Source organism: Coturnix japonica, chromosome 2, assembly GCF_001577835.2.
Source record: "Coturnix japonica isolate 7356 chromosome 2, Coturnix japonica 2.1, whole genome shotgun sequence".
Lineage (NCBI taxonomy): Eukaryota > Metazoa > Chordata > Aves > Galliformes > Phasianidae > Coturnix > Coturnix japonica.
The window spans coordinates 28,963,567-28,990,236 of record NC_029517.1 but is presented as its reverse complement, the minus strand read 5'-3'; the positions used below and the strand labels follow the sequence as shown (position 1 = coordinate 28,990,236).

Genomic DNA, 26,670 nt, shown 5'->3' with positions numbered 1-26,670 from the left:
TGTTCTGTCACTATTAATGATGTTACATTGAAATTTGACTTAACCGGTGTATTATGTGTACCTGTTTTTAACCTTGTTTTTTACAAAATGGTTCTAGTTTACTTCACCTTGAAGTCAGCTTTCAGCAGCATATCTACAGAGAGAGAAAAGCTGAAGCAGATGCTGGAGCATGAGGCATCATCATCTCCATCTGCACAAATAGTTGGCTTGAAGAATGCCTTAACGTCTGTAAGTGATATGCTGAACTTCAGCAAGTTTCACGATCATCAGTTATTACCTTCATATTTTATAGTAGTTTATTTCTGTTTTCTTAGTGTCTGCTCTAAAATTTACAGCATAAATTGAAGTATAACAAGTTGTGATTATAGATGGTATTTTACGAAGACTCTCTTTTCTAAATGGTGAAGGTACTGTGAAATCATGAAGACCTGACAGATCACACTGTGCCCCTAAATAAATCTGTATTATTTGATGCTAAGTATGAGGGTTGTTCTGTGACTGAGTCTACATTGTCTGGATCAATCATTCCATTCCGGTAGGCTGTGAATTTTCCTTTCCTAAATAGCACCAAATATTCACTGTAACTTGGCACTAAATAAGGAAGGAGCAGCTGAAGGCACTCAGCTCTCCTTTCTATTGCAGAACTTTGCTTCTCTGCACCAAAACACAGAAAAACAAACTCAAGTACAGCTTGTTTATATTGGCTTCCACCTTCATCTGTTAGTCATCTAAAACTAGCAATGGAACAGTTTGAACAAAATTCTAAATGACAAAAGATTGTGCTCTTTAAAAAGTTGTTTGGATTCTGTTGGTACACTTTTTGAAATGGTTTCAGACCAGTTCATGCTGAAATATATCAACTAAACAGTGACCAGATATCAGAACAATGAGGGCCGTCACTACCATGCTTTTAAAATCTCAGTCTGTTTCAAATTGCTAATCAGAGGCAGGAGTGACTCTGGTTAAATGTGGTATAGATCATTGTAGAATTAGTTCAGTGTAAAAAACTTGTGCTTTGTTTTACAAAAGCTGTGTTATAGCATTTTAGTTTGAAATATTTCGTTCCCTAGACCTGTAGATGTTATGATGTCTTCATAGAATTTGGAGAAAACTGAAGCTTGTTGCATAAAACTATCTTCGCTCATCTGTTTTTGGCTTTCAGCTGTTCCTCTTGGAACATCTAATTGGGTGACTTCCACTTTTTGTCCAGTGTTATTTGCTTACTATTTTACATTAAAAAAAAAAAATCAGTTATAAGGTTTGTAAACTGAGTGAACACTCAGCTAAACCTGGATTCTTTTTCTGAGTGCTGAAATTCTGTTCATCCTCTAAATGTATTTTAGAAATTATACTCTTTGCTCTTACGTTGTTTAATAGCCCTTCTGTAACCCATCCAGATGTCATTTCTGAACTCTGGCAGTTTCAGCAGAAGTTAACATCTATGTGAAAGCTATTCCTTTGCCTTTAGATCTGTAAAGCTGTGATGCCAGCAGAAATTTTCTCACCATGCACAGCAGAGAATCCTGTAGGAGAAAAGAATAAGCTTCCTTTGAAGAGTTCTGGAAGCACAGATATGATAAACTCCAGGACTGTTACTTTCAAGAGTCTTGTACTGAGGACTTTAAGTTAGGTTTTTTTATTTCGATTCTTATTCAGTTCATAAGGAACAAAAATCATACAGGTTGAAAGCTATCAACTATTAGGCTCTTATTGAGCTGGCAGGGGAAGAAACCAAAACAGATTTAAACTGCATAAAACATATTTTAAAAAATAAACATCTCTGCCTTTGCTTTTCACTTATCAACATTTTCTCTTTGACCTACACACAGCAAATAGACAAAAGTGAACAGAAAAAGTGAATGGAAGGAAGAAAGCACGATAGAAGAAGATAGCTACAAGAAAAGGAAGAAAAGAATTTTAGCATGCTATACAGGAGGGCTATATAAATTCTTTGTTGTGTTTATTTGATGATGTGGGTATAATAGCAATAGATTGTCCACTTGAGCACTTGAAAGAGGAGTGATAAATGCTAGTATGTTGAATCCAGACCACACAAATGTAAAGCCAGAGAATACTCTTTCCCCCCATTCACAGTCACTTCAGACCTACTGTCTTTCCTACTCCCAACAACAAAAATAAATAAATAAAAATCAGAGTTGGCCAAAGTTGATGTGTAAGCTGCAGCATTCTCAACGTTCTAGTATTGATTCAGATAGCAGAAGCAGGCAGTAAGTCTTCAGTCTTTGTTCCAGCCATCAGGATGGACTGTTTCTTTTAATTTTGATTTTCTACCCAACTGAATAGACACAAATAGGAAAACAGTGTTTTGTAAGGGCTGTGGGACCATCTTCACTTCTGTACTGTAATTATTTAAAACGGTGAGCTTGGCTAGACTTGCACTGCAGTACAGGAACTATGACTCAGAGGTTTTTTATCTTTTTCCTTTTAAGGTTAAAGTTAGTAACACAGGTTATTTTCATTGCAGCAGGGTTACGTTCTCTTCCTCCTAAGGGACATATGACCATCAAATGCATTCAACATGAATAACTAGCTATCAGAGTTTGCTGCAGGGTTTGGGGTTTTTTTTCCTATTTATTTCCAATAAAAGGCTGTCAGGCCGCACATGGCAGCTGTTCTTTGATTTAGTGTTAGAAAGAGTCTACTTGAGATTTGGTATGTAAGTAACAAATCCTGGGACAAGAATATTACATGAGAAACTTTTCTTCATTCCCATTTTTACTTTGATATAAAGCTGAGACCAAACACTTAAGAATACGTCTCATGCTCCTGGACACATCTAACAATCTAAGAATTTGCACAGATTTTTGAGACTTTTCAGGATGAATAAGCACTAAAATTATTCCTCAGATTCTTATCCAAAGTCAACCCTTTCCTTCAGCTCTACATCCAACCATTCATGTTCTGTGGTGAAATGTATTTCAGATGCGTCTTAGGAAGAAGATTCTACTTCACACTGCTGTGTTTCTGTACTGACAGCGGAAATGTGAAGATGATTAGGTGGAAGAAACCTCTTCTGTATCAGCTTCTAAAGCACAAGGTGTTGAAATAAGGAGTCATAGTAGTCTACATAGCCCCAGTTGGTGCAGTAGAAACTTATGGTTTTATACTTATTCCTGTCTTTGCTTCCCCGTGTGATTAAATTGAACTTCAGCTGTGAAGTCCTTATGGATGATCAGAGGGCTGGGGCTGGAACATCTCTTCTATGAAGAGAGGCTGACAAAGCTGGGATTTAGTCACTGGGGAGACCTTATTGCAGCCTTCTGATACTTAAGAGGGATGGCCACGAGAGATGAGGAGAGGCTCTTTACTGGGGTATGTCTTGATAATAATGTTTTTAAATAAGAAGGTAGATTTTAGGTCAGATATAAAGAAGAATGCCTCTACTATGAGGATGAGTAAGGTTCTAGAACAGGTTGCTTAGAGAAGCTGTGCATGCCCCATCCCTCGAAATGTTGGAAGCTGGATGGGACCCTGGGCAGCCTGATATAGTGGAAGGTTCCAGTGGAGGTTCCTGTGGTAAAGTGATTGAAACCATACAATGTTTAAGATCCCATACCATTCTATGATTTCATGGTTGACAGTGACCAAGAAGAAACAAGAGCCTTTCAGAGGTTGAGTAAACGTGCAGGAATTATAGACATAGTCAAAGAAACAGGGAAGCATGTAATACAACATAACAAAAGAAATCCCAGGTTTCAGGAAATAAATAAGATCATAGATGGGGCCATCCAAACACCCCAGCAGAGTGAAGTCTAGTCAAACTCCTGGCTCAGGTTAATACTCAAGCAATGAACTTGCTCCTGGAACTTCTGCACCTTCAGTAAATCTAACAGAGTATGAGGGGAAGCCCACCTGATCTCAGAAGTACTGTCTAAAGGATTGCAGTGCGTCCAGTTGACGGCTGTGGCTGGAGGATTGCCTGCAGTCTTCACAGAGCATGATGTTTGAATTGTGCTGTACAGCTGGGTAACTGCTTCAGTGTAACTTTCTGCTCCATGCACTTGCAAAAAAAAGTGTGTTACCATAAGTACAGTTGGTCTTACAATGCCACATATAGTTGTAAAACTGAAGAATTGGGTTCATTTTTGTTCATAAGCGTCCCAGTTTCTGACATGGAACAAAGAAAGGGCTATTTTACTATCGATATCTTTAGAGGCTTATTTTTTAACAGAATATGTTTAAAACAATGCTTGTTATGCTTACACATAATTATAAATCAATGGAATAGAAACTAGTATTGCTATGCAATATTAAAAAACAAATATAGTACAACTGTAGTAAATACAGATGCAGAACTTTTCTCAGCAAGAAACAGAGCTAAGATGTTTTCTTGTTTGTTTTGTTCTTTATTATGTTATTTGTTCATAGCTTTTCTGTATGGTTTGGAGAAGTGTTTCTCCCCTAGGGCCTCATTATATCCAGTGAAACTTGACCCCTGCCATTTCTGGAATTGTCTCTGGGAAAACAATGTCACATACAAGTGTTGTCTTATTCATTCAGACTGCATTTTCTGTTCTTGCCTAGTAGCTTCAGTTGGGGTGCAGCAACAAAAAAAAAAGTGGAAGATAAGTTTGTCTTACTAATTAGTCTGGGGTAAAAATTAATTTCTCTGCTATTGGAAGGCAAAGGAAACAGTATACCAGCTTGATGAAAAATCAATCATTTTTCAGTGTGACATGAGTGAGAACGTTTAGAAATATGAGGTAGAGGTGAGGGAAGGGTGCTAAAAAAGATGATGAACAAAATACATTCATTCTTAAATTGTTATATCACCTTGCACGACCCAGTAACTTGAAACTGCCATCCTGGCTTTTGTTCTCCACTTGTCTTTTCCCTCATACTGGACAAAAATAATTTTAATTTTAGAGACAAGGTACAAGATTTGAACCATTCCTAACAAATAATTTGCAACCAGAAATCAGTTATGTTTAGTACTGCATTTAAAATACTCCTTCCCTTTCTTTTTACACAATGAAACCGCCATTCAAATTAGTTGAGAGAACTTTATATACCCAATATTTTTGTTAAATATTCCAGGCAATAGCACAAAACACAGATCTAAAAGACCGGTTACGCAGAATACATGCCGAATCTATGATCCTTGATTCAGCATCTAATGCAAAATCAAGTCCAGATTTGGTGAAGGTGGGTATGGATTTCCTCTTTCAGTGATGTCTTTTGCTCCAGCTCCTACATCTAGATGGTGTTACATCTTGTCCTGTTCTTCATGTCTTCCCTACAGTGTATTGTGTTAGCAAAATGAGTCCGCTTTCGTGATTATGAATCATTTCTGGTGATGCATTGTGTTATATTTAATTTCAAAGATTTTCCTTGTGAACAGTTTTTCTGAGCATACCACCATTGCTTTTCCTACTGGCTCCTGGTATTCTCCCTCACCTCCTTTCCACTTCCCATTCAGCATGAGCAAAGCTGTCTTGTCACCTTGCTGCCAGTGGTTTTCTCTCATTGCATTCCCCTGTTAACTTTCATGCCTGTCTGAATACTGTTAACCCAAAACACTAGCTACTGGTATGACTGATTTAAGGTTTAGAGCCATTATTAGACTTAGCATGAAAGAATTTTAAAAAATGAAATATATAGGTTCTTCAGCCATTTAATTTTGTGTGTTGGAAGAAGGGGAGTCTTCTGCATATCCGGTTAGTCAGTTTGAGATACACTGAAGTACTGACAGTTTTTTGGCTCCCTTCAGAATGCATATTCATATGGTGTATTTATAGATCGTAGGACCTGGATGCTTTAGATTCTAGTAAGGGAAGCAAGAACTGTTATTTCTGTTATTTCTGATGGATTTTCCTACGTGCTCTCTGATATGGAAACTTCTGCTGTGCTTGTGTAATAAATCCTGCATTAGAACTTGAATGGATGTAGTGTTGGGGCTTTTATATAACACACTATTTCCTTTCATTTTTAAAGGCAGTTTAGTCATTCAGTCTGTTCATTTCTATTTTAGTTCCATTTTAGAAGTACTGATTTTGGTCATATTTAGCCTCATTTTTTCTTTTTTTAAGGTAATTGATCATTCCAGTGCCTTTTGCTTTTAATCCCATAGGATTTTTGATAACACTGCTATACAGAGAGGCATTAATGAATGATTACATTGGTTTTTAATTTCAAGGGTAATCTTCCTGTTTAGTGGAGGACCTTGTAAAGACATTGGGTTTTTTCTCAAACATGCTGTATGCACTGCATATATATGTGACAAAAATAGCTTTTAAAATGCCCTTTAGGGTATTTGTTGATGATTCCCTGTGGCATGGTTTGGAATGGAACTTCTAGACAAAATCACTTATTCTGGAAAATTTTCTTCTTAGATTTGTCTGAGGTCTGTGATACAGCACTGCTGCTGTGAGATCGCTGCACAAAGCTTAGCTTTAGATGATATATCAGGTGATATAATGGACCTCTGAAAACTGAAGCAGCATTAACTAGTTTTTCAAGCCTTTGCATAAAATAAACATTTAGCTTATATTTTGAGTGGTTTATGGTGTAGTTTATCATGCCACAATTGGAACACGAACGAAGACAAAGTGAAGCTCTCATGTGATTAAATATAAAAACCAACTGTTCTTTTATGAGCCTCTTCTGCTCATTTTGCTTCTGAGATTCAAAATAGAGTTGGAAACAATCCCAGCAGCACTGCTCATGCACATAGGAAGTTGGTGGGTTTTTTTGACTTTCAGACCAATGTAACTGCCTTCCCCCTGGAGATTTGATTTGAAGGTTACTTCTTTCTTGCAGCTTTATTGGGATTATACAATTAAAAAAGCAGAAATCTTCTGTAAGTGACAAACTGAACTGTTATCAGTGTCACCATTATCAGAACACAGTGAATAACATTCTATACTGTAGTAAAACCTACCAGCAGAAAAGCCTCAAAAGATTTGTCAGTTTGATTGCAGACTTACCAGATTATTCATTGAGTTCTAAAAGTAAAGCTTCTAAAATGTTTTCATTTTTCAATTCCTAAAAAATTGTGATAGCAAGGGCAGACATGATTGCAAGTTAAGAATGCATCTCATGCAGAAAGAAGCTTTAGAGCAGCTAATATGCTCATTTGGACCAGCCAGCCCCTTTCAGTACTGGTGGAGTTACGAGGAACCTACCAGTACTCACTGTGAATCCCACCTTTACTAGACTACATTTGGCAACTCTGCTTATGCCAACTACTATAGAGAGAACTTGGGGTTTCCACAGTTGGAGGTCATGAAATCTGTACAACATTCAAACAGGACTGCAGCAGCAAAAGCAATATCATTGATGTGGCTTAGATGATATGCTGACTTGGACTGACACACAGGTCCTGGGTGTGACCGTGAGGCTTTCCAAAGCATAGCATGGAAAATAGCCTAGTGGAGATAGTTCAGAAAACATTGCTGTTGTATAGAAAATAACTTTGTGCCTCAGAATTTTGTATGCTACTGCTTGACCAGATTTGCATTAAACAAGGCCAGGGAAAGGAGAAGACTTGTGTGTTTGTTAAGATCAGCAAAGAATGAGGATCCAGTATGCAGCAAAAAAAAGTTTGAGTTTTCTTTTGTGTAGGGCTTTCTTAGTGAAATGCTTGCATACACATCTGGCTAAGCCTCTCAAGCATCAATGTGTTTTTACATTTTTTGTCAGAGGAAATGGTACATGGCACAGTATAAACCGATCTACTCAATCGCACATTTTTATTTCTTCTTTTTAGTCTGTTTTCCTTTGGTTCTAATGCACTCCTCAGAACATGCTGCCTTTCAATAAATTGGAAAAGGAGCATGAGTAATCTTCTCCCAAGTGTTTTACAACCCTTTAACTTACATGACTGGATTTGTATGCATGAATGCTATTTGTAGTGTTTTTCTCCTCATATCTTTGTATTTCTTTTAAACAGGAAAATTCTAGAGAAGAAAACAGAGGTCTGGTTCACCAGATCTCCAATGAAAGCAGGCTGTCTATTGCTGACTCTCTCACAGAATTTTTTGATGCGCAGGAAGTCCTTCTGTCTGCCAGCTCTTCAGAAAATGAGGTCTGAGCATTAAGGTTGACACTATTCTTATCTAGTTCATTATCTGCTACTCGACATGTGGCCTTTCAATGTGCTAATTGCACATCAGATGATTTGACCAAAAAAAAAAAAAAAAGTTAATATGCTGCTTGTGTTCATTTATCTCTTCTCAGTTGAGAAAAATTATTATGGAGAAGTAAGTCCTATGTGCACATTTAGGAAAATGGCAGTCAGGTAGCTAACATTCAGCTACAGCATATATCGTGTCATCTACCTTGAGTCATTATGCAGTAGATAAAGGAAACTGTATCATAGAAATAAATACTTATACCTGCCCTGTAGGTATACCTTGGGGCCAAGACCGCATGTACTAAAACTTAATAGCTCATTTCTCTGGGACTCCCTAAACTCTTGGTGTTTGATGTGGTGAAAGCCCTTTTAGCCCTGAGGCCAAGATGATGAAGCACATTTTCACTGAAATAAAAATTCTCACTAACGATACTCATTCCCAAAGTATTTAATTCTTATCCCCACTTAGTACTTTTCTCCAATACTGAAACACAGCTTAAAGAGTTCAGATCTACAAAAATATTAATTGCAGCAGAAAGTAACAATTTTTATGTGCACATGGATTTACTTTAATGGGTATGTTAGTGAGTAACGTATCTGTCTTATTACCCCATTCTTTACATAGGTATCAGATGATGACTCATACGTAAGTGATATCAGTGATAATGTCTCAGAAGATAACCTAAGCAATGACATAGAGAATGAAAGACAAACTTTAGGTAAGTTCAAGGTTTTATGGTATCATGTTTTGGGAATTGTGTTTCTTGTTTGGGGTATTTTTTTCTTGTTTTGATAGAAAACATTTGGTATTACAGATTTTGTGATGTAAACAGCTTGGGTTGTTGTTTTTTTTCCTCTTATCACCTTACTCTGCAGCACATTCTGGTTAATCTGATTAAAAAGGCCAGGGCACCATCAATTAAGCAGGATGGTGGTTCAATATCAGCAGAGAAACACCAGTGTACTCTAAGCTTCATCTCCTTTCAGATCCTTTCATGACCACAGGAGTTGTCAAACTAGGAAGGCTTAGCTGCTTTATTGTTTCATTTTTCTCTAGAAAGTAACTTGCTTCAATACAACAAACACGTTCAAAGTTTTGTCATTTTTAGCAGATTTTATTATTTAAAAGAACATGTGAATTATTTACTGTCACACCTCGTGCATGACCTTACAAATTTCTTTTCTGCCTGTTTTAATTATGATGGGCTTGTTACTGGGTACACTTATTTAAGTCTTACTAATTAGAATAAAAAAATGGAGGCAGAGGAATTACTTATAATAAACTAATTGGCTTTGTGCTTTCAAAGCATTCCAGCTAATCACAATGTTCTTTCCACTCTATCAATATGTTACATTCAGTAATGCTGACCAGTTGTTTCTTACTTGCAAGTGTTACCTGATCATCTCCAAGGACTAATGGAGCCCTTTAAATTTGGGTAGTTCAAAATGTTTGGAGATCTGTGTGCTGCCCTAAGACAAAGCTTTCAGCAGGAAGCCTGATGGGGAGGGAGGTTGGCGGTCTGATGCTATACCCAAAGGTTTACAAATGCCAATGGATTGTAAGGCAGGAGCTTTCTAGGTGCTTCTAAGGATGTGTAGAATACATTTGTGTAGTAGTAACTATACTCCTCTCTGAGTCAAAATTGATGTATAACTAAGCAATGTACCTGTTGCAGAAGCTTATAGCTCTATTTTAATACATATAATTTCAATGCATACTTTGAACTATTTATCCTGTTCTGACCGCTTTGACAACAACTCTGGCCACCTCAGGTGTTCTTGTTGTTATCTGAACCATTTTTTTGAATCATTAGCAAACCCAGAGGTCCAGAATTGCTTCAGTTTTTCTACCTGCTAAGGGGGTCATTTCTCTACCAATATTTGAATGCATCTAAAAGCCAATGTGGTTTAACATTTTTTAAATGCTCAGTGCTATGACAAGCACTGTAGAAAAGCCTTCATGTAAATCTGTTTTACACTGAATTTTGTTGGAAGCATTATTTAAAAAAAAAAAAAAAAAGTTATATTTGTGCTTAGAACTGTAATTTATTCCTTGTCTTCTGAGAAGTGGCAGCTTAATTGAAGCTCTGTCAGGGAGGGAGGTTTTATGTCACTTAAACAGATAGGAATCTATCTCTGTTACAACTAAGATAGCAATAATATTTACTCTCTCAAATTCAGCAGAAAGCCTGAGTCTCTCTCCGAGCCTTTAAGGGAAAGGAGGTAATTTTTCATGCTGCTTCCCTACCTTCAGTTTACTTCAGTTAACTTAGAGGTATTAAAATCCTGTTTATTCTTTGCCCCTTTGTAGCAGGCTATCTTCAAACCACAAGTGAAATTATTTGAAATGTGAAAGTGAAAGATGGTTTTGACAGGAAAAGAAAAAAAAATTGCATTTTAATGTATAATTTGTAAGGGGGATAAAATGGAAGTAGCCAATGTATTAACTTAGTTCTGCATATGTATTTTCAGACTGTATATCTGAAAGTGGAATTGGATGCCATTCTAAACGGAGAACATGTTTACCAGCTCCATGTCCCAATACTAGTAACATCAGCCTATGGAATATCCTGAGAAACAACATAGGAAAGGATCTCTCCAAAGTGGCCATGCCTGTGGAATTGAATGAGCCACTTAACACCCTTCAGCGTCTCTGCGAGGAGCTGGAATACAGTGAGCTACTAGATAAAGCAGCTCATACACCTAACCCGTTTGAACGGATGGTAAACACTTTATTCCAAATTCTTAGTAATTATCAGTATAACCAGGAGAGTACAGTGTAAAAAAAAAAAAATCAGTCTGTCAAATACATGAAAGTGTTCTATTCCTTTTTATTTTTTTCCACGCAGCTGAAAGAGGCAGGCTTTACACATCTGTGTTTGTTTCTGTACCCACTGACTTCTATTCTTCTGCCTAATTTCTTTTACTCTGTAAGGAAGTGCATCTCCTAAAGTGCCCTGTCCTACAAGGTTAAATGAAGTATGAGTTGAAATCTGGTTTGCATCTTTTCCTCTTCCTCCCTCTTCTAATTTTCCAAGATTAAAAGCTTGGAGCAAAGAAGAGTGAACTATTACGCTTCTCTCATGAGTATGGAAGTTGCAATGCAGTGTATCTTTGCAATGTAAAGTTGCTTAATCTGGACACAGTTTTCCATGGAAGACAGCGGGTCTTCCAATCCTATATTACTGTGATAACTTCATGTTAATTAAGTGATCTCCATTTGTCTTACCAGCTGATTTTTTGTAATTCTGGGGATGCTACAGAACTCAAAGCTAGGCAATACTTACATATGTTGGTTACTATATTGATGTCGTCTTCCTCCAGCATGGACTACTGAATTCAGAATTTGACAAATAACAAGAAAATATTGATTTCAGTTGTTTGCTTCCAGATTCACAAGAGCTACTTAATGTGTATGCCTATAAATAAAGGATTTTAAAGCTCCCTACATTCTTTTAAATGGAAGTTATGGATTGCACCTTACACTAAATTAAGTCTTTTGATCAATATTTCTTACTTTAAAATGAAGCTATTAATGAATGTAAATTATTACGTTGTAAATACTGCTTGAAAAGACACTTGGCTCCACCCTGACAAACAATACAAGGTTCATAACTTTGGGTCTGTCCTCAAGATTTAGAGGGTGCAGTATAATGGAAAAACCAATAATGGCAGCAAAATAGCAAGGTCCTAAGCTATAGCAGGTGAGGATTTACTCAAATGCAAGAGTCACGGTCACAGAAATAAAGAAACCACTTACTTTCAGAAGACCTCAGCTGCACAGGGACCTCATGCATATCTACACAAGATACTTTTGCCTCCACTGCCAGCCCTTAAATGAGGTCTGAGAAGGAGTGGATCCAGCCCGTCCAGTCACTTAGGTGCATTGCATGCACCTGAACTACCTTGGATTGGCTCTGTCTTCCTCAATCACTGCTTGGAGCCACAACAGCATTTCTGCTATAGAGAGCATGGATGCTAATTTGTTCTTAGGTGCAGAACTCTTTTTTGTTTTTGTTAAGAATACACGATAAAAGAAAATGAACAGTGAGTCTTTGCATAGGAATGAAAATAAACCTTTTCACTCCTTCCCACACCAAGCATCTGGAAATTGAGTCAGAAATGTAGTATTCTTTGACTCTGAAAAACTCTTGAGGTAAAATTGTGGTTAGCTGTTGCATGGTAATTGCAACATTCCACTTCAGAGTAGTGTTCATTTTCTGAATTTGTGAAAGGAAAGCACCTACTCTTCTACAGGATGTGAAAAAGAAAATGGAAAGGAAGAAAAATGGTACAAATTGTATTGAACATAGCAAATTTCATGAAAACTCTCACAGTGTTTCCTGCGCTATGTTTAGGAAACGGATAGTGAGTAGATCCATAGAATAATGGACCCTAACTGTAAAAGCCAATTACAATGCAAAATCTATTAGTGGTTTTTAAGTTCATTGCTTTCAGTTCTGTGTGTTCCAAAATACTGAATTGTTTCAAGCTGTTTTCAGAGACGCTGTTTTCAGTTGATTAATTTGCAAAGTTTGATGCTATTAAGTCCATCACTGGCCTCTTTAATGATTTATTGAAAACTGAAACATTCTATAACGTATGAGCTAATCCTTAACTCCCAGGAGGAGGCATACACATTTATAGTCTGCAAATAATGGAAAAAATAGGTGTCTGGTGTCATGATAAGGCCTTTTTTCATATATCTCTTATGTCAGAATCTATGGGGAAAAAAGTGCATGAGTGTGATAAAGTAATCAGAATTCTTTCTGTGTTATTCCCAGGTCTATATAGCTGCATTTGCAGTATCTGCATATGCATCCAGTTACTACCGAGCTGGAAGTAAACCATTTAATCCTGTTCTTGGAGAAACCTATGAATGTATTCGTGAAGATAAGGGTTTCCAGTTCTTTGCAGAGCAGGTACTGTATGCTACAACACTTACTTTTGCTATTTGATGGACTACTTAATTCTGAATGCATGGCTGGTATCCCCCAGAGCTAATAGCAAAATACAAAATTACTTTGTGTAACCTTAGCCCAGCAAAACTTGAGGGATGCTACAGAATTATAAACGAAGGAAATGGCTTTGTTTATTGAGGAAAGGCAGCTAATGCTGGGATAGAATGTGAAAACCAGTCACTGACGGTCAGAAGCAAAGGCTTTGCAGGCTGTTACTCCAGAAACTAGGTAACATGTTTAACCAGAGCGCAGTTTCTGATCACTACTGCAACAGGCTTTATGTTTTTGTCATGTTCTTTTATGTACAATCATTTAAAATTTTCATAGCAAATCATCTTTTTTACAGCAAATATTTCATTCACATGAGTTGATCAATCACTAGTATTTTCTATGGCACCAGCAGGCTTACGCTCCACTGGGTGAAGCACTGGCTGGATGGCTGGATCCAAAGAGTTGTGGTCAATGGAGTGGAATCCAGTTGGCAGCCGGTCACAAGCAGTGTCCCCCAGGGCTCAGTGCTGGGGCTGCTTCTGTTTAACATCTTCATTGATGATCTTGATGAGGGGTTTGAGTGCACCCTCAGTAAGTTTGCAGACGACACCAAGTTGGGAGGGAGTGTTGATCTGCCTGAGGGGAGAAGGGCACTACAGAGGGACCTGGATAGACTGGATCAATGGGCCAAGGTTAACAGCATAAGTTTCAGTAGGGCCAAGTGTCAGGTCCTGCAATTTGGTCACAACAACCCCAGGCAACCCTACAGGTTTGGGGAGGTGTGGCTGGAAAGCTGCCTGATGGAAAGGGACCTTGGTGTGCTGATGGACAGTCAGCTGAATATGAGCCAGCAGTGTGCCCAGGTGACCCAGGTCAGTAGCATCTTGGCTTGAATCAGGAATGGTGTGGTGAGCAGGACTAAGGAAGTCATCCTGCCCTTGTACTTGGCATTGGTGAGGCCTCACCTCAAGTACTGTGTTCAGTTTGGGGCACTTCAGTACAAAAAAGACATGGAGGTACTGGAGAAGGTCCAGAGAAGGGCAAGGAGGCTTGTGAAGGGCTTGGAGAATCAGCCCTGTGTGGAGAGGCTGAGGGAGCTGGGGCTGTTTAGTCTGGGGATAAGGAGGCTGAGGGGAGACCTTATTGCTCTCTTCCAGTATCTGAAAGGTGCTTACAGTTGAGAGCAGGGTTGGTCTCTTCTCTCTGGTGACAAGTGACAGGAGGAGGAGAAATGACCTCAAGTTGCACCAAGGTAAGTTTAGGTTGGACATTAGGAAACACTTCTTTACAGAAAGGGCAGTTAAACACTGGAATAGGCTCCCCAGGGAGGTGGTTGAGTCACCATTCCTGGATGTGTTTAAGAGCCATTTGGATGTGGTGCTCAGGGATATGATTCAGCAGAGGGTTGTTAGAGTTAGGGTACTATGGTTAGGCTGTGGTTAGACTTGATGATCCTTAAGGTCTTTTCCAACCTGAGTAACTATGATTCTATGAATATTTATCCTCCCTGTTCAGATACTTTGTGGGCTAAGCCTGTCAAATCTGGTACCACGGCTTAGTAGCTGAAGGATGTATACAACACATCAAGATCTGAGTGTTGCTGAGAATAGTCTCCCTGTAGTATGATTATTAAATGTGGGTAAAATATGTATAATATTTGAACCAGTCCAGACACCAAAATTACTAAGCTTAAGTCATTAGATAAAGTGAGGTGAAATTTAAAGAATCTGGTTCCTATCAGAATGTAAGAAGGATTGAAATCTGTCTTATTCAGTCTAGACATTGCAACAACAAAAATTAGAAAAGCATAGCAGGCAAGGCTGTGCAGCCTAGAAATTTGATCAGTAAAAGCTTTGTAAGAGACTTTCATTAGTAAATGAAAAGTGTTTTTGATGCACTTTGTACATCATGTTCTACAAAGGACAAGAAGCTGCACTATGTGATCTTTCCTTAGCCTAGGAAGTATCACAGACAAGAGTAAAAATAAGGGGAAAAAAAGCAGAACAGTCAAAGTAAGAATCAAGTCTAAAGTTCAAGCAGTGTGTCTGAATCTTTACTGTGTTTAGTTATGAGTTAGTTCTTAGAGCAGCGAAGTTACCAGTGTAACATCAAATTGGAGTAGCAAAGTGGCTAATGAAGTTTGGTACTTAGTTTAATCTAAGTTTGAATTAAAGGAGAAGATTTTCCCCTAAATATTAGGCAAATCACTACAAAGGCCACTTTTCCTAAAGGAGATTTTAAAAATATTAGTGTTCTTGTTTTGTTAATAGCTGTTGTTCAAATATATGCAGTAAGTGACACGAGTGGTAACGTTTTACTATATTACTATGGGGTGGAGGAATATTTGGAAGGGAGGGTGGCATAGAAGGAAAGAAATTTTGTGCAGCTTGCAAGTATTAAGTATTTCATAAGCTCTTATTTATTGCTTGTTTGGGCAAGCATTTTGATGCTTACCCTAGATAACTTGTTAATGCAGATACCACGTCATGTGTGGAATAGATAGGCAGAATGTATACAGTTATAGAGATCTGTTCTATTATTAGGATATATTCAGAATAACTCTACTTAGCTCCATGACCTTACTCTGGAATTATCACAGTTTAAGTGAGAGCCAAGTTTAACCTAGGAATTATAGTGACATCTGGGGTTAATCTGAGTGCAGTATGTGAGAGAGTGTTGCTCTCAGTGGATTAGGACATAGCTGAGAGTAATTAGGACTACTTTATTTCTTTTTTAACCATGTAGAGGTTGCTCAGGGAGAACTGCACAAAATAACAAAATTGCAAAATGAGAAACAAAGACAGTAAAACTGCATTTGAGACATGTGGGTGGTTATGGAATGAAATCCATAGGTGGAATTAGCAACTTGACTTGAAAATAAAGTTGTTTTTGTCCAAAGAACAGTAGGCACTACACGTCAAGGCGTTGGTCCTGGTCAGATTTTACTCACCCAGAAGGGTGAATGTAGAGAGCTTTTGCTCTGTACAGTCACTTTGTTATTTACTATTTTCTTTGAACAGTATGCATAGCGTATTTATTTACTTACTTACAACACTCACTTTGTCGTTTCAGTCCTTGCCTTATCATGTATGTGCTATTATTACCTGAAGCTGATAAAATGCAGTATGTGTGGTTAGAGCTACACACAAGAAAAATGGGATGTGTCACTCATGCAGTCTTAGAAGCTGGCAGACAGAATTTTGTGATTTTATTTCTCCACCATTTGACCTCTTCAGTGATGCTGATTGTTGTCCCTTCCCCATAGTCGGGGTGTAGTAAGGATTTACTGCACAGAATTATTTGGCCTTTTGGTTTTTGTTTGGTTGGTTGGTAATTTTTATCTTTCTGCTTAAAGCTCATCTTCTCTTATTATACAAATGAGGCCTTCGGGTGAAGTGTAATTATTACATTAGATACAGTGTACAAAATCTATAGTTAATTTCTTTCAATAAACAAATTTTCAGGACTTTAAAACAGTGCTTACCTTTTCTTTCAAGGCTTCTTAGGTCTCAGTACATTACAAATCTCACTGGCTCCCCCTTAAGGTAACAACTGTGAAAGGAAAGTAAATGTTCAGATTGTAAATGAATGAAATAAATGAATAAATGAATGGAAAATGAAAGGGAAAAAAAGGGGGAGAACAAAACAAAATGGCTCTTCAAGGGTTAGAATTCTTATCTTTTTCTTTTTTTTCCCTTCTTTCATGTCTTGCTCTTAGGTCAGTCACCATCCACCTATTTCTGCATGCCACGCTGAATCTGTGAATTTTGCTTTTTGGCAAGGTAAATATTCAGTCTATCATTTACTTTCACAGCCTTGATAATAATTCACTGTATGTTTAACATGAAATATCCAGAAATATGGAAAAGGTGAATTTCTCTGCTTAAATCATAACAGAATGGCATTAAGAAATCCTTGGCTTACTGGTATGTTTTTTATTTGGATCTTCTTCCATTACAAAAATCTACAAGTGTTTTCTAATATTATTTATAATCCCTTACATGTACAGTTATCTGCATGTATTGAAAATCTGTCGAATAACTATCTTGGGTTTTTATGTTTGTTTGTTTTTGGTGAGAGGTTTGCTTACAAGGGAAGAGTTGTACCTGAAGGTATTTATAAAGATGACCTAGAATAGAACTTGGAAAACTATGCATTGAATCTTGAGCCGTGACTGATCTTGCAGTTCTGTTCTGATATAATAAGTGTAACAGCAGGGAAAGCACATGCACTGTGTCTCTCTCTTTTAGTGTTATTGCAGTGCATAAGATTTCCTGCTGTTTCACTACTAACATTGTCTTTCCCAAAATGGTGTGTTGGAGCTTTGTTTGCTGTGCAAGTCTAGTGAAGATGTTGGTGAGTTACAATACCTAAACAATCCAGTATTTTTGGAGTGTACACAGAACATAACTATGCCTTCTAACTCAGTTAAAATCCTTTGCCCAGACTTTCATCAATTTACCATGTAGCATATTATAGCCTTGAATTCTGTTAGGATCGACTTTGCTGACTTGATTAGAGCTATTACAGGTGGAATTGCATTGAACAGAAGTTGCAACTTCGTTATTAGTTTAATCCTTTGCTTTGTAAACACATACAAGGCGAAAATCCTTCTGTTCTTAGCTGAAAAGCAAAGATGACCAAAAATTTATCCATTTGCTGAGTACTTTGTATACAAGACTAGTTAACAGCCTATCTTAAAAACTGAAGATACATTTCTTTAACAGAACTTGGAAAGCTAATGTCACTTAACTATCCTAACATGCACTTTGAGAGCAAAGTTGTTCTGTAAGGACAAGAACAGAGAATCTGTTCAGCTAGAGAGAGTCTGAGGTCTGGTCCCAGTGACCCCAGAAGACTCAGTCAGGTTGCAGCAGGGTTTGGTTTGGTTTTTGTTGTGTTTTTAAATGTGTCTGTCTGAGCTTGTTGGAGACCTAGACAGTGATTCTTTCTAATATAAATAGCTAATTTAACTGCTTCCTCAGGATATTTTTATAAACTTTCATTGAGATTTATCATCTTCTTTTTTTGGAGGAAATGATGTGAGACTTGGACAGTTCTTCTGATTCAGACCAGATTTTAAAAGGCCAATTAAACTTCTAGTGGAAGTCAGACTAAATCCCTATCCAATTTCCTGCCCTGTGGATGTTGTTAGTTGTTATCTTTTTGTATTTGGAATTTTCTTTATGGCTTTTGAAATGTCTGCATTCATTCACAAGCAATTGAATTACAGATATAAATGTACACTGCCTACAGATTATTTAAATTCCTCTCTTTTGAAAAAGTTTTTAAGACCAGACAACTCTGGTGCTTCTCTATTTAAATAACCAGTAATATTGTGAATAAACATTTAACTGTTTGAAGGTTGGCATTATTTTGGACACTCCTTATTGTGTTACGCTTCATTATTTTGTGTTTCTTAAAGTAGATCCCAGGTGTAGATTGATTGACCCATGTTGATGACTCTTGTTTTTTCTTTCCCTCATCCTTTTTCAGATGTAAGATGGAAAAACAAATTCTGGGGGAAGTCCATGGAAATTGTTCCAGTTGGAACAACACATGTAACTCTTCCAGCGTAAGTGCTGCGATCACGCATTGCTGTTCACACACAGACACATACATATGCTCACCTGTACCGAAGCTTCATTTTTGCAGATGAGAACAACCTGTACTGTGCAGATGAGACCTTTAGAAGAATTAGTGATTAAGATTAGAAATAAAAAGGGGGAAAAAACAGTTGAGGCTGATAGTTGTCCTCACTGCTTAAGTAATTGTGACAAATAGCACCAGCAGCATATCTGGTATTTATTATCCAAGGAAGTAAGCACTCACAACCACTACAGTTTAAGCTGATTTTTAAAACTAAAAATCTGCAATGTTTCCTATGCTGACTTGTCAAAGTGTCCACTATAGATCAACAAATAGAATCACTCAAAAACTACTCTGTATCCAGCATGGTAACAGAAACACGGGTCTAAGGTGAAGTAGTGTTCTAATTAAATTCATTTTCCAAAGAGAGCCCACAAATTTAATTATTCTGCTAAATTTAAAAAATTAGAGAAACAACCCAATAAAGTATCCAAAGGCAGCGTGTATAAAAGATATTGTGTTCTCTTGTTCATAGTGGCTAGACTGAGCTGTGCATTAGCTGTGCTGGTCTTTAGAATATGAGTGAAGGTTCAGAGGTAAAATAACCTATGGATTAGTGTTCACTGTCCCCGTTAAGGTTGATGAAATGGAAAATTTTCTGATTCACGTGTGGTTTTCATGTGTTGATTTGTATCCCTCTAGAAAAAAATATCTGAATTGTTGTCATAGGCTTCAATAACAATAAACAGGTATTAAAGAATATTAATGCTTTATTAAAAAAACCTTATAATTGTTTTTTGGTTGTTTTTTTTTTGTTTGTTTGTTTGAGTTTTTTTGAGTTTTCTTTCAGTTTTTTTTCAGAATTTGATAAGCAGAATTTGATAATTTGATACCTTAAATATGGCATAAGACTTCTCCTGTATTTATTTTGTTACAGTTTTAGAGACCATTTTGCATGGAACAAGGTGACATCTTGCATCCATAACATCTTAAGTGGGCAAAGATGGATTGAACACTATGGAGAGATCATCATCAAAAATCTTAATGACGACACTTGTTACTGCAAATTGACCTTCATAAAGGTGACTTTCAGTAGCAGCAATTTTGGCAGTGTCCTATCCAGCAAACACAGCAGGGGATGGATGCTGTCTGCTGAAACTCAGTTCAACTGTTTGCAAGCTATGTTTTCATATAGTTCTGTCATTACCTGTGATTCTTTGAGAAACATGAACTATAAATGAACTGCAGCTCACTAGGTAGAGCCAGATAAGAAAGAAAAGTAACAGCCTTCTCAGGTGATTCTAGCTGAGATGCAGGGGAAAAAAAAGAGGCAGAAAAAGAAAGAAATATCATCAAAACCCTGGTCTGTGTTTGACAAAAGAACTAGGCACAAGGCGTCTACTAATCCATTGGCAAGTGCTATGGTTGCATTCATCCAGCAGCTATGGAAACAGTGCTTTCATGGGATGTTTCAAGCAGTGCACCTTTCTAGCCCTCTTCAGGTGCTTCGAGGAGGCTAAGTGAGAGATTGTATTGTTCAGAGCTTTTGCTTCAGTTATATATCAAGGCATTGATATATAACTACCTCAAGAAATGCCCTCATAACTGAAATTAAAATTTACTTTTGGCAGTAGATGACTTCTTGTAGAAAAGAAAATTTAATTGAAAGCCTACAATAATGCCAAAATCTCTATCCTGAGAAACAGCTTTGCTCAGCATTGTAAGAAACTTACCCTATCCTGGGTTTTCTGTATTTGACTGCTGAAGCAAGGCTCTGCTTTTCATAGCTTGTATCTGCATGACTGCATGGTCTATCTGTAAGTACTTCAGAATGCCTGTGCACCATGGTGCACTCAGCAGCAGAAGGAAAGTGAGTATCATCATTTTCCTTTTCTTGCTTGTCTTTCTGAATACTGTATGCTTTCTAAGAAGCGTTAGAGTAATCTTTTTAGGTATTTCATTCAATGTACTGTAATGTATTTGCAGAGTTGTAGTAGATGTTTGGAGGTGGAGAGACTGCAAGTTTTATATATTTGATCATATAAATTGGCTAAAGTGGAGGTTGCTGGAGTAACAGTTCCTTCCTATTCTCCAAATCTGGGGAGCATCTAGGTAACCAAGTCAGGAATCAGTGTTATCTGTCATAGGACAAAGTTGAAGGTCAGCTGTGCTTCACCTAGTGCTGTCCCTAACAAAGGGAGAACAGATATAATTCTCAACAGCCCATTTTAGTAGGCTGATTTATAGCACTAACAGCATTTTTTTGTGTATGATGTTGTAATGTACACCTAAATGAATAGTTTTCAATTCAGAAAAAATACCCTACAGCATGACGATATCACTCTCACTCGATCTCTTATGCACCTTTTGATTCTAGGCGAAGTACTGGAATCCAAATGCACATGAGATCGAAGGCAGTGTCATGGATAAAACCGGGAATGTTGTGCATCGACTCTTTGGGAAGTGGCACGAAAGTTTGTACTGTGGGACAACTTCATCTCCAAATTGCATATGGAGAGCAAGTTAGTGACCAGAACGGCTAACGTACAGAACTTAGAATATGCTTGAGAATATCTTTTCTATTTTAATATGCCTAGTAGACCTCAACTTCTTATCGTTCCTGCAAAGAATATTAGAATCTTTTTTCAAAGATTTAAAATTTAGACCAGAAAAATAAATCATTCAAATCATGTTGGGAACTTAATCCCATGGCTTCCCGTATTTTCCTCATTCTCCTTCCTTTTCGTATCTGGCTATGAAGAAAGTATTGAGGACTCTAAAAGCAAAGAAATAAACAACAAACAAAAAAACACTTTATTGTGTGTGCATAGAACTGTGGTGGTTTTCACATGTATTAAGCATTGGAGGATTGCACACATAGCTCAGTTCCATAATGAAGACCATATCTGAAGTTCTCCCAAACCTTGTGGGGATTTTTCTACTGAAGTTTGAAAGACCACCATGACTGTAGAATGCGTTTCATCACTGCTATGCTTTGATTCAACTTATTCCTCTAAACTGAGGTCATGATTCAGAGATTTTTAAAAAGATTGAGGGGAGTTTGGTGTTGTCCTTCTAAAGACAGTAACATTTAACTGGAATTCTAAATGTTCTTCTTTCTGCTGTAGACCCAATGCCTAAGGATTATGAACAGTGGTATGGATTTACTCAGTTTGCATTGGAGTTAAATGAACTGGACCTGCAAACACGGTCGTTACTCCCATCCACTGACACACGCTTTAGACCAGACCAAAGGTAAGAAATTTTCCCACTTAAGTATCATCCTCAGCATCTCTACATTCACTTTATCCCTAAGCTCAGGCTAATTTGTTTAGGTGCCTGCAGAATGTTCCCATTTCTACATTAATTCTGCATCTGAAACAGAGTTCTAATCACTTATCAAGAGATGGTCTAGACATTATAGACCAGTGTTTCTCGGAACTCATTTTGGATGTTCTATTTTCTAGATAACTGTCTTTACAAAGATGTGACAAAGATGTTTTCAGGGATTCCTTATTGCGCATACTGTGTTTGGGCTGAAACCTGAGGCCCTTGAAACTTCTTTCTGTGTGGGGAATTTCTACCATTGCTAATGTTCAGGGAAAAGAATCCAATACAAACATTACTTTGAGCTTGTTGTAAGTTACCTTTCCATAAGTGTTTTTTGGTAATGCAATTATTGTGTATAGATACAGTTGTTTATCTTTCAAACACCAAGCTGTCTTCTGTAAAGATTAGATTCTGGAGTTCTAGAGGACCTAATAAAAATAATGGACTGAAGCACCGTGTCTTTTATCACTGCTGGTGCTGCAGGTTTCTAGAAGAAGGGAATATTGAAGCAGCTGAAATGCAAAAACAGAGAATTGAGCAACTTCAGAGGGAACGGCGGAAAGTGCTGGAAGAAAACAATCTAGAGCATCAGCCTAGATTCTTCAGGTATATGTAATAATTAGTGTATACCAACAGTTATTGAAATGTTTACTACAGATCTGGTTCTGATCTGCCATAAAGAAGGCTCCAGTTACATCTTACACCAAGATGAGTGCTGTATGGGCAGAGGTGTCATAAATAACAGATCTGGGTTACTAATTGTTTTTCTAGATAGACACAGTAGTAATGAGGAGTGAGACTTGGAGAAACACAGAAATGTTGACAATAGATGCAAAAAGAAAAGGGCTTAGAGCTCTGCCTGTCAGAAGAGCTGATGAGCTAAGGAAATGGAGGCACACTTTTCTTCCAGGAGGCTCAACAGACAGAAGAGAAGCAAGGTCTAATACTAAGTTATTGTATATTCACAATGAGGATTGTAAATAAGGATGAGGATTTCAATCTTTATAATGAGGATTTAAAAGCTGAGATTAGTGCTGTATGTTTAAATAACAGAATAAAAAATATTATTACTATGTAGTAAAAATGTGAACAAGTATTAGAGTAGATGTGAATTACACATTTTGCTTTCCAGTAGTGATTTCTTCCTTCAATAAATCACAGGTTCTGGTTTAGTTAATAGATTAATTTATTGTTGTTTTGTCAAAAATGTTGCACACTATGTTAAACAGACTGATATTTCCCCAAGACCCAAACGTACCAATTAAGTTCACCAAGCTATGTCTCCTTGTTTGAATGTATTACTGAGCTTCACTGCATCTGGTTTATGGGCTGGATCAGGTACCTGCACGTAGTATATTCTGTATCGCACAGCAAATACATAGATAATATAAGCTTCACATTTAAAAGAGAACTGTTTAATCTTTGATAGGAAATCCAAAGATGACTCCTGGGTGAGCAATGGAACCTACATGGACCTTAGAAAAGAACCGGGTTTTTCCAAATTGGACAATCCTGTCCTTTGGTGAAAGAGGAGCCAAGTGAAGATATCCCATGCTGTATTCCTGGATCTGATTTAAAAGAAGTGTATATATATATATTTATACACACATATAATATATGTGTGGGGAGTGTGTATGTGTGCAAGTGTGCATATCTCCAGAGTTGTGCTTAATTTAGAACCTGATAATTCATTTTCTCTACTCTGTTTCAATGATTGCTTGAATGTACAAATACCCTAATGTCTTTTTATAAAACATTTAATAAATAGCACTGAATGTTAACAAGTAGAGGGAAAAGAGGAGCTTTTACACTACTTTTCCAATGTGTAATAATGTCAGTTAAGAGTTAACTTATGCCTTATCGAGTTGCATTGAAGACAGTAGCATCAGCATCTCCTAGCTGTGCTGAGAAATGAGTGTCAAGCCTTAGTGACTCAGACTGTAAGTAGGCTTCCACAGTTGAGTGAGTAATTCAGCTGTCAATGGACTGGTCTAAATCGCTAAAACAGATTTTCAGCCAGTGCTGAAATCTGAGTATAATCTTTTGCTGCTTGTGGAAAAGATTTAAATAAGTTTTTCTTTCTATTAGCTTTCTTACTAGCATTATTGGACGGGGGAGTTCTGCAGTTACATCTATGGATCAAGTCATAAACATAAGCTGCACCTGGCTAAAAGTAGTGCTAGAAATTCAGGAATCGCCAAAACTTTCCACTGAGAATCTTCCAGTTTATAGACGCCAACAAGGCACCAGGAGGTCTTTTGTATATAATGTTTGAGCACTGTCTAGATGAAGCAGCTCTCTCTTTTTGCAGGAAGAAATACGTATACAGAGCACGAAATCCTGTGCTTCCATAGCTTCATTTGTTTTTATTAACCTAAAAACCGCAACAGTAAGACTTTTTAAAAAGTAAGAAAATTAACTGATTGTTTTAAGCTGGAAATTTTTTCTTAGTATTTTGATATTTTCTACCTCTTAAGAAATAAACGACATATTTAAGATCTTATATTTAAAAAACGACCATCTGCCTTATGGAGAAATGTATGGAATCGTTGATCTTCCTCTGTTTGTTTGTTATATTCAGATAAAGATTCAAGTGTCTTGCACTAAATCAGTTGCATCTCTTTCCTGTAATGTTATACATTTGGATAGATGTGCGAAAGCACGAAGTCGCTGATTAAAATATAACAGGAAAAAAAACGTAGCAGAAGTCTCGCTTTGAGTCAGGATTAGAGTGGTGGGCAGTATCTTATTTTCCCATGAAATCACAATGCTGTGTTCATTAACAGAATAATTTGCATTCCTACCCATCCGTAGTTCAAGCCTGCCTCGTGATTCTTCAGATCTGTTGTTTGTGTCTGTGACTCTCTGACATCAACACAGATTTCAGGTTTAGATCCATGTCCACCACCACTCCCTTTCCTTACATACCATTTCAAAAAAGTAAACCATGTCTACTTTAAACATTGTTTATGTGACTTATGACTGGAATAGTTGGACGATGCATGGATAAGGGTGGCTGTTAGGAAAGCTTACAGCTTACTGTGCACTGCTTTGTTCTAAAGAAAACCCATTCAAATTGATCAGTGTAATACTTGTAACATGAAGTAAATACTATGAAAACTTCCATTTTAAACCAAATCTGTGGTATCAGTTTAGATGTACGTTTAAATTTTGCTTTCTGCTACCTTGACGCATCATTGTGTCACAGACAGATATGTGTTTTCTCACTATTACTTTGCCCAGGAACTCTGGGCTCGCTATCATTTCTGTAATTTATCATCAAAAATGTTAGTATATTTTCTTATACTTACCGTGTCTTTTAAAAACTCAGCTAGCACTCCAACAGTTTGCAACAAGACGTGGTTCAAGACAGCATGAAAACAAAATCTGGGCTTTTATTTTCAGAAGGGAATCTTTAACCTTTGGGGACTGTTTGGCTTATCAAGGAAAATGAAGATCTCTTCATGACTCGAATCCTTCTTGTTTTATTCTTGTATTACCAAAACTTGACACAGAAATGAGTGGATATTTGTAATTATCCTTGTTGTTTGCAGTTACCATCTATAACTAATAATTACATGAATTTAGCAACAAAGAAGGGTAGGAGAAAGGAGAGGAAAAATGCTTTTAAGTAAAGGAGTAACACTGATGGTGGATGCATTGAACTTGCACATTGTTGTATTTGGCAGCTGTTGTGATTACTGTCTGATCTGACTGCTGGTTTTGCATTTTCTATGTATGGAGTGGGTTTCCCCATACTTTGTTGTATGAACTAGTAGTTAATAGCATTCGAAATAAAGGGATTAGGAGCAAAAAAAAAAAAAAAAGCTAAGATAAAGAGCTGTAATGCATTAAAGTCTGTGGGTGATAAAACTATATTTCATTTTGATGTTTGAGTCATGAGTTTTGAGAAATCCAACTGGCGTTGTTTTCCTGTATCTTACAATCTGAAATGTCTAAAAGACACTTAGTTAAAGACAAGGAGCAGTAAGCTGGGAAGTGCCTTATAGAAAACATGGTTTCCTTTAGCAAAATTCCCATATCAAGTAGCAAACATCAGAATTTCACTACTTTTTAAAGTTAAATAATGCCCAAGATTATGCTAGGCATTTTTTTTTCCTTTGATAAAGAAAAATAGTTGCACGAGTAGGAGCTCCTTTTGTAAATCTGTGCTACACATCTGACAGTCTGGTGTAACCAGTGGTGAATGATCCTCTGACCAGTGTTTCCAGCTGCAGTACGGTTGTCCCTGCCTATGTTTGTATGAAAGAATTGGGTTTAATCGCTAAGCTTATGTCAGTTGTATATTAAAAAGTGGAAAGAAATTGTCTTGATGTTATTTCTGTATAAAATATATATTAATCATTCACAAACTTTAATATACTCTATAGTTATTCTTGGTGAAATGTGAAATTTGGTTTTCCCCCAAAAAAACTTTGTATGTTTTACAGTGCATAACTTCCATTCTCTTCCAGCAATGCACCAGGGGAGATCTGCTGTAGCAGAAATAAAGTATGAGGTGACTGACTGTTTTCTTTCCTGCACAGCAGTGATTCCCACACTGTTCCACTCAGTACACCACTGCCTCCTGTTTTAGACTGAGTGGAAGTACTGCGTGCCATTCATCATTGCATTCCTTTCTTAATCTTTACTCTCTGATATATGCTTTGTATTAATTGCCTGCAATAATCTATTTTTGGGGGT

General features: G+C 37.2%; 1 protein-coding gene across 8 annotated transcripts in view; it reads left to right on the top strand.

Annotated features, from left to right (window-relative positions):
• OSBPL3 (oxysterol binding protein like 3) overlaps nt 1-26,339 on the top strand; it is an 81,148-nt gene extending 54,809 nt beyond the window's left edge. For 4 of the 8 annotated variants that reach the window (XM_015853791.2, XM_032443188.1, XM_015853789.2 and 1 more), the window contains exons 12-24: nt 98-228; nt 5,059-5,166; nt 7,913-8,047; nt 8,721-8,814; nt 10,568-10,818; nt 12,880-13,017; nt 16,766-16,829; nt 18,544-18,622; nt 19,574-19,718; nt 21,014-21,158; nt 21,765-21,891; nt 22,450-22,572; nt 23,396-25,794. In XM_015853791.2, the coding sequence (XP_015709277.1) occupies nt 98-228; nt 5,059-5,166; nt 7,913-8,047; nt 8,721-8,814; nt 10,568-10,818; nt 12,880-13,017; nt 16,766-16,829; nt 18,544-18,622; nt 19,574-19,718; nt 21,014-21,158; nt 21,765-21,891; nt 22,450-22,572; nt 23,396-23,492 (1,637 nt within the window). In that variant the 3' untranslated portion in view covers nt 23,493-25,794. Of the gene's footprint in view, nt 1-97; nt 229-5,058; nt 5,167-7,912; nt 8,048-8,720; nt 8,815-10,567; nt 10,819-12,879; nt 13,018-16,765; nt 16,830-18,543; nt 18,623-19,573; nt 19,719-21,013; nt 21,159-21,764; nt 21,892-22,449; nt 22,573-23,395 lie in introns of all 8 variants that reach the window. The other 4 variants (XM_015853793.2, XM_015853792.2, XM_032443189.1 and 1 more) reach the window with 2 other exon arrangements.
• Nucleotides 26,340-26,670: the final 331 nt, after the last annotated feature.